Below are 15,084 nucleotides of genomic sequence, written 5' to 3' on the forward strand. Positions count from 1 at the left end.
AAAAACCCAGGGGGAAACAAAAAAGTGAAAATTAAAGGCACAAAAATGCATGTGGAAATCTGGGAATAAACCAAAGCAGTACAGGGCCAGAGCCAAAAAAAAATGTGGAAAAGCCTAAAGATCATCTCACCCCAGGGCTGAAAGATCTGCACAGGCTGCCCATTAGTTTCCAGGCACAATTCAAAGTACTAGCTCTTATCCTAAAAGCCCCAAATGGTGCTTAAAGGATCATGTCCTCCCCAGTTGTCCAGCCTGCCAGTTAATATCTGCCTCTCAAGCCCTGCTCTCTGTACCCCTTCCTGCAGATTTGAGACTGGGTGCTACCAGAGACAGGACTTTTTCACCTCATGTATCCCTTCTCCCTTTAGGCTCGCCTGGCCCTGACTTTGCTTTCTTTAAGGCACCAGGCCAAAACATTTCTGTTCATCCAGACTTTTAATTATGAATCCTTTAATACCATTTTAGTCTGGAAACTGTTATTTTAAGCTGTTTTTATGGTCTGTGATTTTATGGATGTTATGGTCTATGCTTTTATGCTGGGCTGGGATTTTTAATGCTGGGTTTTAATTAATTTCTTTTAATTTTTGTTGTTGTCCTGACCTGGATGGCCCAGGCTAGACTGATTTTGTCAGAACTCAGAAGCCAAGCAAGTACTAACCCTAGTTAGTACTTGGATGGGATACCACCAAGAAATACCAGGATCGTTATGCAGAGGAAGGCAATGGCAAACCACCTCTGATTGTTTCTTGCCTACTGTGTTTCCATAAGTTGGCTATGACTTGATAGCACTTTATACACAATTTTTTTTGTTTGCATTATTTATTTTTCATAAGCTTCCTTGGGCAGGTTCCTGGGGGGCGGCATAATAATTTTCTAGATAAATAAATAGAAGGCACATTGGAAACAGTGGAAAGGGGGTACAATTCTCATTGGCACAGCTGATGGCAAAAGTCTGAAGCCTTCTAAGTCCCAGCAGGTGCTTGTTGGTATCACTGGCATAAAAATATTTCTTTTCTTTAATTGAGTTTAATTGATTGTCCTATGTAATTGATTTCCCCTTATGTAAAAAATACAAATAATTGGCTGGAAATAATTGGCTTGTACATCAATGACATCGTTTAGAAGCTCTCTGGGTGATTTGGTCCATTTTTCGTGGGTTAATAATGAATCATGTGCGGAGTGGGGGAGAAGTCCAGCCATCCTTCAAACATAGGGTTGCCAACCTCCAGGGACTAGCTGGAGATCTCCTGCTATTTACAACTGATCTCCAGCCGATAGAGATCAGTTCACCTGGAGAAAATGGCCGCTTTGGCAATTGGACTCTATGGCATTGAAGTCCCTCCCCTCCCCAAATCCCTCCCTCCTCAGGCTCCACCCAAAAAAAACTTCCCGCTGGTGGCGAAGAGAGACCTGACAACTCTATTCAAACAGTGAAGCTAGTAAATAAATACAGTTTTTTTTTAATGTTTTGACTGTGATTTTAGGTTCTATCTGAGAGTGGCAAAGACACCGATGTAAGTAGCCTGACCCTCCAGAGCGAGAAAGGAGAGGACAGCGACGACGAAGAAGAGGAAGAGAATACGGAACTGAAAGAATGGAGGAGTCGCTATAGAGAGGAGAAGATGAAGGTCATCCAACTGGAGCTGCAGTTGGCCCAGAAGACAAAAGAGTGTGTCACCTTCTCAGAAGGATGTAAATCGATAAAGGAAAGGGTGTGGGAGCAGGTGCAAGAGATTAACCAGCTCCTTCCTGAGGGGAACAACAACAGCCGGGACTGGGAGGAACTGAGCAAGAGGTACAGCTGCGACCTTTCGGAGGAAGACTATTACCTCAGCCTTTTGGCCGAGCAAATACAAGAACTCAAGAGGAGGAAGAAGGAGAATGAAGAGCAGGAGAAACAGCATGTCGAAACCCAGACAGCTGAAGGGGAAAAAGAGGAGCCCAAGACGGTGGCGGCCCAGGAGAAGAGATTACGATGGCCTGGTGAAGAAGAGGAAGAAGAGAAGAAACAGCAGCAGACAGAACTGAGGCTTCTCCAGGCTGAAGTGGCTGCGGCCCTTGAGGAGAAGGCAAGTGCCACGCAGAGGGTACAAGAGATGGAAGGCCACATGGAAAACATGAGAGCGGTGATCAGCGTCTACGAAGCCAAGAAGAAATCACAGAGCGGGGTGCTGAAGGCTCTGGAGGCTCGTGTGGCAGAACTGGAAAGTGAAAACCAGCAACTGCGCGGTCTGCTGGTGATGAATCTGGGGGAGACCGAGCAAGTAGGGAAACAGGAGACAGGATTCCCCAGGGATAAAGTATCCCAGTTTTTCACCGAGATGGAGGAAGAGTACTCCAGAGTGCAGAAGGAAAACTCCATCGTCATGACTGAGAACGAGGCCCTGAAAAAGGAAGCCGACGAGGCCATCGGAATCAACCTCCAGTTCCAGGCAGTGCCATCGGGGACAGTCAAGAGGAGCGTGGCTGTCTGGAAGAAGGTCGTTACGGGCCTAGAGAATGCCCTAGCCAAGTTGCAGCAGGTTAACTCCCGCCTTCTAGAGAAAGTCAGGCCTCTTCGGGAAGCCATTGCGGCCTCTCAGTCAGGAGTCATGGTTAATGGCACAGGGCACCAGGAAAAAGAGCCGGAAAAGGCTGAGGCAGAAAAGAGCCAGCTGCACGATGAAGCTCCTGGGCAGGTCAAACTCAGGGTGAAACCTGACAGGGGGGACAATAAGGCCCGTTCAAGTCGGAGGAGCTCTGACCTGGAGAAAGAGGTGTGGGATCTCAAACAGAATAATGGCGACCTTGTGAAGGAGCTGGCTCATCTAAGCAGGGAGAGGGAGAAGCTACAAGACGAGCTTCACAGATTGTTCCGTCCTAAAGAGGAACCTCCCCAGAAAGAGGCCGTGGGGAGCATGGTGGTGGAAGAGCTGAAGAGGACCGTTGACTCCTTGTCCCAACAGCTCTTAGCTGAGAAAGAAGAATCAATGCAACTACAGATGAAACTGGAAACCCAGAAGAAGGAGATGGTGGTTGTGAGGGACAGCTTCCTGAAACAGATGACCAAAGAGGTCAGCAGCACCGGGAACGAAAACCTTGGCAACAGCATCTTGAGGGAGTTACACTGGAAGCTCGACAACGTCGTGAAGAAGCAGAACGAAGCCTTGCAGCTGGTATCTGAAATGGAAGAGGAGAACCACGCCCTTGGGGCCGACCGAACGCACTTTGCCGAGCAGAACGGCCTGAACCCCTTCGCAGCAGAGGAAAAGGCTTGGCGAGAAATGTATGCCGAGGCCTCAGATGCCATTGCTGATAACTGGAAAGTCAGACAGCGGATGAATGAGCTGGAGAAAGGCCTGCAGGAGCTGAAGGAGCTATATGAAGCAGCCCAGGCCTCTCTGCTCGGGAGAGGCGAAGAGGGGGCCGCAATGAAGCAGCTGATTGACCAGCTCACCATCAAGATGGCCGAGTTGCGCCACGAGGAGGAGGAAGCCCTCCGAAAGCACGAGAAGGTCCGTGGCATGCTGTCCCTCAGGGCCCAAGCCTTGGGAGAGCAGCTGTCTGCCCTTCAGGAGAAGTACGAGAAAGTGAGCGGGGAATCCGCCCAACACAAAGAAGCATTCACTTCCGAGCGCCAGAAGAACAAGGAGCTGCTAGCTGAGGCAGCAGAGCACGAGGAGGAGGTGGACGAACTGAGAGGGAAGTCCCAGCGGTTGGAGATTTCAGTGGACAAGCTGAACAGGAAGGTGGAGGATCTAACAAAGACCTGCCAGGACCGAGAAGGACGGGTAGGGGCCACTGAATTCTTAAAGGTCAAAAGGGGATACTCTATAGAAATTTGAGCAGTTATTGAAGGAGATATTGGTGTGTGGGTTTTTTGTGGTGGGTGTTCTTCCTGTCAGTCATTTATAGTTTTGTCAGTCATGTCTAGCTAGAGGTCTCGGAGATACACATCTCAATTGCATAGCCTGATTGAAATGTGGCATTGGCTGAGACAAAATAACTTTTCTGTGCAAGTTTGCATTTTAAAACTAGGCTGCTACATGTGCAAACCATCTTCACCAATGCCCTTTAAGCTAGGTCAGTGTTTCTACAATCGGCTAAGGAAAACTCAAGGGATCTGTGGGATACTAGTCTAGGGCAGGGGTGGGGAACCTTTTTTCTGCCAAGGGCCATTTGGATATTTTTAACATCATTCGCGGGCCATACAAAATTATCAACTTAAAAATTAGCCTGCTATATTTGGTCAGACATTTAGCCAAGCGGCCCGACCGGAGACGGCTTCGAGTGTCTGCCACATAGAGCGACTCGCTTTTGAGCTCTGCTGTCCCCAGCTGGGCCCAAGAGATTCAGGCAGGGCAGCATCCTTCTGTGCTAGAGATCTGCCAGGAACCATGAAGGGCCAGACCAAATGATTTTGCGGGCCTTATACGGCCCCTGGGCCTGACGTTCCCCACCCCTGCTCTAGGGGGTCCATCAGCCCCTCTCATGCCCATCCAGCTAATGTGAAATGTGAGCCCCTCCAGTTTCTAGGAAAGGGTGTAGGGCTCTCCACCTCAGGGGAAGAAGATGGAACTGGACTCCCCAACTTTTGAAGGGCAGAAGATAGTCATCGTAGTTACTTCTGGTGTAAAACTGAACCTTTTTTTTAAAACAGTATTTGCTAATGCAAAGGATTTTACCGTAGAGACAGAGGTACATCACTCTGCATCCATAGACAATAATAGACAAAGGTAGTTTTCAATTGAATAGTGGAACTGGTTGGCCACTGTATGAAACAGAATGCTGGACTAGATGGACCACTGGTCTGATCCAGCAGGCTCTACGTATGTTCTTATTGAAGTTCAGGTTTTGTGTGACATGGGTCTTATCCTGTGAGCAACCCAGAAAGTTTTTTTCCCAGGCCCCTTCCAACCTTTGTTCAGCTAGCCTCTATCTAGAAGTGAGTAACCCATAACAAAGTTTCTTGTTGTCTCTGACGTAAAGTCTCTTCCAATGAAGAGGCGAGACTGAATAGAACCTTTGAGTGGTGGCCCTAAAAAATCATCTGTCCTCTAAGACCTGACCTTCTGGGCCATGTACAAACAATACAGTAATTTTAAATAAGTTTTCTTTTAAAATGTAGCTGATGTGGTTCTCTCCATATTGTTTTGAGAACACCATTAAGATGGAGATCTCCATGGGGTGTGCATGGCTTGTTGTGGTGGTGGTGGGGGCTGCCTGGAGCATGGTGAAGGGTTTGGGGATATGTGAAAACTTTTAAATGAAAACATGAGTCCCCAGGTTGTTAAAATTTCAGAAATGATGGGCTAGGTCATTTACAGTGCAATCTTAAAAGGAGATACACCCTTCTAAGGCTGTTGAAGTCAATGGGCTTAGAAGGGTATAACTTTGTTTAGGATTGCACTGTAATATTTCCATTTTACAGACAGGGGAACTGAATCTGAGCAAGGACAGTTAGCTCAGGGAGTCCCTGATGGAGGGCAGTCTTAAACGATGTCTTTTCTGTCACTTCACCACAGGTCAAGAAGCTGCTAAAAGAAACAGAGAAGCTTTCGAGTGAAGTCCTCAACCTGCGCAGTGAACGTGCCCGTCTCCACCTGCAAATTGAGGTGAGTATTTTTGTCAGTCAGCTTGTGAGATGAGTGCCCCTAGAACTTAATAAAGTACAGCTTAGAAGGCACTGGAAAAAGCTAGCCTACTGCTAGGTTGCAATCTTACGAACAACCCAGGAATAAATCCTATTGAATAAAATGGAACGTACTTTTGGGTAGACCTGCTCGGGATAGCTCCCATAATCAAGACCTTCCCCCCTCCCCCATCAGAAATCAAGGCAACAAAATTTGTTGACTGATCAAAACTAATGTAATTCAGTTCAGATTCGATTCATTAGCCTACCCAATCTTCAGTGTTCCACTTCTCTCTATGAGCCAATGAGGGCTCGAATCTTTTAAAAGTAACCTTTCGTACAAAACTTGCATTTTTCAGGAATGTCTTAGATATCCTATAAAGGGCAAAAATGCATGGCCGTTTTGTCCGGCGATTCTCCTGCGAATGTGGCAAATCTCTGCAGTCAACATGCATGTTCGTCTCCCGCGCGCGTGATCAACCCACCTCCTTTCGAAACTTTTCCAGGTTTTCCAATTCCTGCATTGTTGCAATTTAAAAGTAAGGTTTAAGGCAGTTCTAAGAATTTGCCGGAGCGTTTCAGCGCCCGGGTCAACTCCCTGCCATGAGACTGCCCGGCCCCGGGGGCAGCAGCAGCGGCACCTTTTTGCCCTCTGGACCCTGCACCCTCTCTCTCCCCCTCTCCTGTGCCTCCACCCACTGCAGGGGACAGCGGAGCGGTGACTCCTTCCACCAGTCACCACCTCCACCCGGGGGACGGCAGATGGAGAAGCGCAGAGCGACAGCGGCTTCTACTAGCGTTCCTTCGAACCATGTGTTACATTTTTATAATGCGGGATCAAAAAAGTGAGACTGAACAGGGACAAAACAAGGAGAACCGAGGAATGCGTTAATGGCCATAGTCTACTCAGTTCCATTGTTCAGCTTGGCCACATTAGCATACCCAGTTTGTAGAATTTCTAGGCAGTGTTACAATTATTTCTATTCTAGAACCTTTAAAAAAATTATTTATATCAGACTTCAAACTTCCAGACAAAACAGACAAGATTCTGTGAGATTCATGACTGGATCATCCTAGTGTCTTTTTAATGCTTAATTGCAATGCCATTGAGCCTCAGTTGAGATAAGGGCCATGCAGGGACAGGAGACAAGATTTAACTCTTTCACCTCTGCACAGTTTCAAAAACTGAAACCAGACTCTCCAGAGTTATAGCCCTTTAAAAAAAAGTGGGGCAAAAGACAGACACCACTATTTTATCCCTTTTTATTCCACTCAGAAATGCGGTGGAAGGGGATGGGTGCTTTTCTTTACTGCTGAATCTTTTCAAAAAGAAATACTACTGCTGAATAGTGCATGACATGACAAATGAGGGTCTCTTGCCAGAAACCCAGCTGCTAGAAGAAGGAGAAATAATTGGGTGTTGGAAGCTTTTCCTCTCCCACACAATAGTTTATGGAAGGGGAGGTGAGGGGCAGAGGTCCAGCGGCAAAACAGCAAGAGGTAGTCTGGTTTAGGGGGTGGGCATTCAAGCAGGCAGAAGATCAAAAGACAGAGGCATAACACCGTTCCTATACAGTGCTGTGCGTGCACACAAATTTTTTTTAAAAAGGTGGGTGGAGAATAATTATTGAGTGATCACAGCAGTGGACGGGGTAGGGGGTTTCAATGCACATCTGGTGCAAAAGGGAGAACATGGATTGCTCTAAGCCAGTGGTCGGCAAACCGCGGATCGCGAGCCGCATGTGGCTCTTTGGCCCCTTGGGTGCGGCTCTGACCCTGGACGCCGTGCCTGCTGCTTAGTCTCCCCCGGGGCCCGGGCGGCCTGTTGCTGCGACGGCTGGCGGGCAGCCGCCCCTCCCTCCTCCTCCGAGACGCCTCTGCGCAGGCGCAGCCTCTCCCGCCTGGGGCTCCGCTCCCCCGCGTGTGCGCAGTCACAGCTCGCCCGCCCCCGGGCCGTCAAGCCCAACCCCGGTCCCAGCGCCAACCCACAGGGGAGGGGGGAAGAGCCCTTGGACCCCCACTTGCCTGGAGAGAAGCCTGGAGAGGTGGCAAGCGGCAGCCGGCTAGAGCCGCCTCCCAGGGCCCGGGGGGCGGGCTCGCGGTCCCCACAACCACCGACCGGCCCGCTCGTCAGCTGGCGAGCAGGAGAACCGGTTCGGGCAGACCACGCCCGGCCGACGGGGCACTGCAGTGGCCGCGACAGCCCCCGGCCCCCAGGCTGGCCCACCAGCCGGGTCTCCGGGGAGAGGCTGAACAGCCCGCCCATCAGCTGGCAGGCGGAGGGGGGAGCGCGATGGCAGAGGGAGGCGCCGGGGAGGCAGAGGGGTCGGCGCAGCTCCATTCCCAGCTCCCACCGGGAAACGGTTGGCGAAACGGTGGGGGGAACAGGTGCGGAGAGGAGACACCTGAAGGAAAGACCCACCCCACGCAAGACGGGCTGAGGGCGGGCTGAAGAGCCAGGGGAGGGCAACGATGAGGCCCCCGCCCTCTGAGACAACACTCCTGGCAAGGAGAGGAAGAGGTGCGGGGGAAGGGATCTTTATAGCCTCGGGTTGAGGGAAAAGGGGGTGGTGCCTAGGTGGCTCTCAAGGGAAATCTCAATCGTTGTGCTGTTGATGTTTGGCTCTGTTGACTGGTGAGTTTGCCGACCACTGCTCTAAGCCATCTGGAAGCTCTGTTGGAATAGCAGTTTTACCCACAATCACATCACCAACATGTCTGCCACAGGAACCCCCCCCCCCCCCGTTGTAGCAGCAGCCACACTCTCAAACAGAAAAGGGGTTGGCGCGCATCTGGGGAGGCACAAAACTCCCATCGCACTTTTGGTACGAAGTCCTTGTGTCCTCCACCAACAAACGCAAGGGATTTTGTAAAGTGTAGCAAGGCCCGAGGTTCACTTTACTTGGTGTAGAAAGTCTGTCTGTGGCTGTCGGGTTCACTGGTATTTGTCAACTCTTCCAGGTCATCCAGAAGAACCATCAAGAGATTGTGTCAATATACAGAACCCACCTGCTCAATGCAGCCCAGGTGAGAATACTGGGATACATTGCGTTAATTTAAATTGCTAGGAGATAACTAACCAAAGGTCTGCAGGGTTGGCAGTCTGTCCCAACATAGGCAGGACAACTGCTGGGTTATACGAAGAGTAGATAGCATGGCAAAGTTTCCCCCACAATAATAGCACTTCAGATTGGGGTTGGAGGATGCTGTGTATACAGCAAGATTTTCTGTCTGTTCAAGCAGCAATTCCATGTGTTATCTGGATTCCTCTGCTGCTGCATTCCCTCTCTATATCTCTCCTGTACCCCATTTTCCTTATCCTTCTATTTCTTCTGTATTCAGCCATTTCTTCTGTCTTGTCTGTTGCTATATCTAGCTGCTGATTTTTGTAGCCTTCTAGCTTTTTCTTTTCTTTTGGGGAGGGGAAGGTGGTTATTTGGTCCTTATCCGCTCGTATTTCTATAAGATCAATAAACGTTAACTAATAAGATAAATGAACACCAAACAACAATAATACCTGTGTGCAGAAATCTAGCTTCAGGTGAAAGACTGGGCCAGAACTTCACTAGTGTTTGACACTAGTTTTCTATATATGAGCAGGTTGTTTTTAAAAAAAATATGTGGGAGTGTTCAATTGCATGATCTCAGTGATACAGTGTACAGTATGGACTCTGCTTGGGGTTGCCAGCTCCAGTTTGGGAAATACCTGGAGCTTCTGGGGGTGGAGTCTGAGGAGGGTGGGGTTTGGAGAGGGGAGGGGCTTCAATGGGGTATAATGCCATACAGTCCACCTTCCAAAGGAGCCATTTTCTCCAGGTGAACTGATCTCTGTTGCCTGGAGATCAGATGTAATCCCAGGATATCTCCAGCCACCACCTGGGGGTTGTGAAAACAGCAGCACGAGGGCTCACAATAATGTCAATATTGTATTAATTATTAATGAAAACAGTTGCTGAAGAACTTGGCAGTATAATACAATTATGAACAAAAAAGAAAAAGCATTACTTCATGCATATAATCAATTCAACACAAGGTAAGTACACCCAAAGCAAAATACATGTAAACGGGCAAGCTGCCCTCAAACAAGGTGAAAAATGTTCCACTATCAAGTGGTAAAGAGTCTCTGTGGTGCACTTGATATATCTAGGAAAGGATGAAGGAAGCCGATAAGCCGAGACGACACCTCCGGTTTGGTATTCGTTTCGCATGTGCTTCTTCAGTCGGATGTTGCCATCATGTGAAAACTCTCTAGGCAAAATAAAGGCTTATATAACATAATGTCCATTACTAAATATTATCTGATATATAGAAAACAGAATTATTCTTACCATATGTCTTACAATTGACCCAGAGGGTTCATAGACCACAGGTTCTCATGTCCTTCAGCGAGGTAACAGATCATGAGATAATGTCAGGGTATGAAATTTAAAGTAGCAGCTCATTTCACCTTGTTTGAGGGCAGCTTGCCCGTTTACATGTATTTTGCTTTGGGTGTACTTACCTTGTGTTGAATTGATTATATGCATGAAGTAATGCTTTTTCTTTTTTGTTCATAATTGTATTATACTGCCAAGTTCTTCAGCAACTGTTTTCATTAATAATTAATACAATATTGACATTATTGTGAGCCCTCGTGCTGCTGTTTTCACAACTTCGTTATTTTCAGCATAGGTACTGTGTTTGTTGAGATTATCTAAACCACCTGGGGGTTGGCAACTCGAATTCTGCTGTGCGCATAGGCTAGCTGTTGTTCTTAGGGTTGCCAGCCACCAGATGGTGGCTGGAGATCTCCTGCTATTACAACTGAGCTCCAGCCAATAGAGATCAGTTCACCTGGAGAAAATGGCTGCTTTGGCAAACTGGATACTAGGGCATTGAAGTCCCTTCCCTCTCCAAACCCTGTGCCCTCTTCAGGCTCCACCCCCAAAATCTCCAGGTATTTCCCAACCAAGAGCTGACAACCCTAGTTGTTCTCCCTGCCATGGTGTTTTTAAAGGCTGCAGAGCATTGTTTGGGGGTGAAATTTTTCGACTGTACTCGTGGGAATGTATTTTTCCTATTCAGGGTTTCATGGACGAGGAGGTCCATGCGATGCTGCTCCGGATCCTGAGGACGGATGGATGACCAGCCAAGCTTATAAGCCTCCCCCTTTTCTTCCAAGTGAGGATGCTGTTTTCTTACATTGCCTCCCTTCCACCTGCCAAGGAAGGCATAAACTTAACCTGCATTACTCAGGGGCTGTGTCTAATTCCCCATCAATCTCTCACTAAAAGCAGATCTCACCCCCTGCTCTGGTTCAGTCCTAGAACACAGGAAACCATTCGGTCATACTTCCTCCAAGTGGCAGGAAGTTCCAAGGGCCAGTGTATCAGGTCAATTGGGCTTGGTTCATAAGGCTTGGTGTGGTGCCTGATCCCCAGACCTGCATGTTTCCTCTCCTTCTTTTCTCTAGCTTGAATTCCCTTTCTTACTTCCTCTTTCTTGATGGTTTGATGTTAAACACAAACTGTGAGTTGCGCAAGCCAGAAAGTTAAACCATCATTTCTGAATTCTGGTTTTCAGACAAGCTGTAGTTTGCACACGCCCCAGTTTGCATGAAATAGCAAACTACCGTAGGCCAAGAAAGAGAATCTGAGCACATTTGCGGGGGGTGGGGAGAGAAAGGAGCGTGCAGGACTCATTCTTGGCCCCTCTTCCAAATCATGAACAGGGGATCTTGGTATCGTCGAAGGCTTTCACGGTCAGAGTTCATTGATTCTTGTAGGTTATCCGGGCTGTGTGACCGTGGTCTTGGTATTTTCTTTCCTGACGTTTCGCCAGCAGCTGTGGCAGGCATCTTCAGAGGAGTAACACTGTCCTTCAGTGTTACTCCTCTGAAGATGCCTGCCACAGCTGCTGGCGAAACGTCAGGAAAGAGAATACCAAGACCACGGTCACACAGCCCGGATAACCTACAAGAACCAAGGGGATCTTGGGTTTGGTGAATCAACCTGAGAGCACCAGAGAAGTATATGGGGTCTTTTGGTAATGAATTAGAAAGCAATTCAGGCTCTAGTGAGTAACTACTAGTCCTGCCCTTACACAACACAGTCGTGGAGTTCCCCCAGCACTGTGGCTTTCCAGTCAGTTGTTGCTTCCCCCACCCCCGTGCCAGATTTCAAATCTGCCAAACAGTTCCTTCAGCCCTGTTGCACTGGTGATACCAATTCCAGTGGGCTACAGTAGTAGCCACTGGCTACCAAAAAGGCATTAACTCAAAAGTCATAGTGCCAGGCTGTGCAATACCTCAAGTGACAGTGAGAGAAAGAGGACCATTTTGCATACCCATTAGGGTTGCCAACCTCCAGGTACTAGCTGGAGATCTACTATTACAACTGATCTCCAGCTGATAGAGATCACTTCACCTGGAGAAAATGGCCGCTTTGGCAATTGGACTCTATGGCATTGAAGTCCCTCCCCTCCCCAAACCCTGCCCTCCTCAGGCTCCGCCCCCAAAAACCTCCCACTGGTGGGGAAGAGGGACCTGGCAACCCTAATATCCAAAGAGCTTGCTCAGAACACTATCCTAAAGAGAATGGCCTCTAAGCAGATTAATTTCCTTCCACCGCTCAGTAATCATAGTTGATCTCATACTTCTTGGGATCTAGCAGATTTTTTTAAATCCCAGCTTTCCTCCAAGGAGTTCAGGGCAGCATACATGGTCCTCCCCTTCCTACTTTTATCCTGACAACAACCCTGTAAGGTAGGTTAGGCTGAGAGAGAAAAAGAGCGTGAGGGACCAAGGGCATGCATTGAGCTTCATAGTGGAGTGGGGATGAGGGTTCAAGATTTTCAGTCTGACAGTCCAGACTTCCTGGCAAATTCAAGTTTGCCGTTCCACAGCACACCATGCGAACTATGCTGAGCACTGCAATTATTTCTTCACTGCAGGATTTAATCCCACTGTGGACGATAATAAGAGAAGAGGAACACTGGTCAGTCACTTCTACATCCAGAAACTGGTACGCTCCTTCGTTACCAGAGAACAGGAGCCATCTTTGACTTCCGGATCACCAAAAATGCTACATAAATACCGAGTATTATCATACGTATTTGCTTAGGGCAAGACGGGATGAGATCCAGTCTCTTTTTTTAAAAAACTTTTAAATTGTAGCCACGTCCCAATGTTATGAAACAAAAGAGGTGGTGGAGGGTGTGTGTGTTTAAAATCTGCACTCTGATGCTTCCAATTGGAATCACAGAATCATAGAGTTGGAAGGGACCACCAGGGTCATCTAGTCCAACCCCCTGCACAATGCAGGAAATTCACAGCTACCTCCCCCACCCACCCCTGGTGACCGACTCTATTCCCAGAAGATAGGCAAGGTGCCCTCCCTCTCATGATCTCCCTAAGGTCATAGAATCAGCATTGCTGACAGATGGCTGTCTAGCCTTTGTTAAAAACCTCCAGGAAAGGAGAGCCCACCACCTCCCGAGGAAGCCTATTCCACTGAGGAACCGCTCTGTTAGAAAATTCTTCCTAATGTCTAGATGGAAACTCTTCTGATTTAATTTCAACCCGTTGGTTCTGGTCCGACCTTCTGGGGCAACAGAAAACAACTCGGCACCCTCCTCTATGTGACAGCCCTTCAAGTACTTGAAGACGGTTATCATATCCCCTCTCCGTCTTCTCTTCAGGCTAAACATACCCAGCTCCTTCAACCTTTCCTCACAGGACTTGATTTCCAGACCCCTCACCATCTTTGTTGTCCTCCTCTACGATGCAATTCTGCAATTGGAATTACTTACGGAAATTAGGCAACACATACACCAGCATGCTCTTTTCTTTCTTTTCTCTCTCTCTCTCTCTCTTTTTTAAAACAGAATTGGGAATTTAGGGTGGGGGCGGGAGACCGGAGTGGTTAAAAGGAAGGAAAGTAACAATAGGATCATGGGAAGCAAGTAGTATATAACAGAGTGAAAGAAACACCCCCTCTTAATAATCAGTGCCATTGTGACTGGTCTTGTCACTGCTGAGCTAGCCCCATGGTGCTTATTTATATTCAAATACCCCTCTTGCATTCATTGATGTGGGCTACGATCCGCTGGGAAATTTCCCCATAAGTGCCCCATTGAAATGAAAGGGAACTGAGCGAGAGCCCTGCCGTTTTTCTTAGTGGGGCTTGGACCAAAAAATGCCTCCCACCTCCATTCCCTGGCTAAGAATCATTTGTTAAATCTTCGATTAAAGGGGTTTTAACACTTTCAAAGGATTTGTGTTGTTGCTGTTTATCCTCTGCTCCGTTCATTTTCTGTTTTTAAAATGTCATTTTCCTTTGGACCCCTGAAAAGTCAAATAAAGGATAAATGTTTTGTTTGGCCAAAAGGTCTTTGACCCACTAACTGGTCTTCACCACTTCCACCCCACAAATTGCCCGTTTTGATCCTAACAAAGGAAACCAAATGGATTGAGCGCCAGTATACAGAAACCAGCATTAAAGGATAAAAGCACAAGCTGCTCTCACGCAGGTGCCATGTCAACGCGTGGAAAAATTGCCCTGTGGCTCAATAGAACTGAGTTCCTTACCCCTCCTTCTCTGGGCACAAAAGCAGCAAAAGTCTTTCTGTAGTCTGCATGAGCCAAATTAGTGTTTGAGTAATGAAGAAGAGGAGGAGGAGGAGGAGTTGGTTTTTATATGCCAACTTTCTCTACCACTTAAGGAAGAATCAAACCAACTTACAATCTCCTTCCCTTCCCCTCCCCGCAACAAACACCCTGTGAGGTAGGTGGGGCTGAGAGAGTGTGACTGGCCCAAGTTTACCCAGCTGGTTTCATGTGTAGGAGTGGGGAAACCAACCCGGTTCACCAGACAGGCGTCCACCACTCATGTGGAGAAGTGGGGAATCAAACCACTCCAAACCACTGCTCTTAACCACGACACCACGCTGGCTTAACAGAGAGTGAAGGTAGGATGGGCACTGTGGCAGGGGCCCATAGACATCTCTGTTGCAGCAATAGGCCAATGCGCTACATGCATTAATGCCAAGGAAAAGGGTGGGGGAGCAACACTTAGCAATTCCTCTACACATGCAAGGTTGGCTCATGCTTGAAGTGTTTTGGAAGTGGGCGATCCTGCTGCTTTATTGATTATTTTGAAACATTAAGAGATTCCTACACAGAATGCACTTTGTGTGAAGTACTAACACGCAGCAGTGTGTGTGTCGTGACTGACACATGGCACTCTCACGCCAGAATTTTCACAGCTCCCCACATACAGATAAAAACAACAACAACGGCAGATTGTCTGGTGATGATGCAGAAGGGGGGGTTTGCAGGTTGTTTTCTACCTGAAAGACCCTTCCATAATCTGTGAAAATTGTTCTGTGGTCCAAAATCTCAGCAATTGTCTGGGGATCCTACATGTGCAGCATTTGGGTGTTGCAGAAATGAGGAGGGGAAGGGCTGGAAAACATTTCAAGGGTCCGGGCTCCCA

The 15,084-nt window shown here is 48.0% G+C and overlaps 1 protein-coding gene across 1 annotated transcript in view; it reads left to right on the top strand.

Moving 5' to 3' along the window:
* Positions 1 to 12,680, top strand: part of ANKRD35 (ankyrin repeat domain 35) — a 53,099-nt gene extending 40,419 nt beyond the window's left edge. Inside the window, exons 10-13 of the mRNA XM_056853666.1 lie at positions 1,485 to 3,770; positions 5,505 to 5,594; positions 8,573 to 8,638; positions 12,542 to 12,680. Of these exons, the coding sequence (XP_056709644.1) occupies positions 1,485 to 3,770; positions 5,505 to 5,594; positions 8,573 to 8,638; positions 12,542 to 12,652 (2,553 nt within the window). The 3' untranslated portion in view covers positions 12,653 to 12,680. The remainder of the gene's footprint in view (positions 1 to 1,484; positions 3,771 to 5,504; positions 5,595 to 8,572; positions 8,639 to 12,541) is intronic.
* Positions 12,681 to 15,084: the final 2,404 nt, after the last annotated feature.

This window comes from Euleptes europaea, chromosome 7 (genome assembly GCF_029931775.1).
Source record: "Euleptes europaea isolate rEulEur1 chromosome 7, rEulEur1.hap1, whole genome shotgun sequence".
Classification (NCBI taxonomy): domain Eukaryota; kingdom Metazoa; phylum Chordata; class Lepidosauria; order Squamata; family Sphaerodactylidae; genus Euleptes; species Euleptes europaea.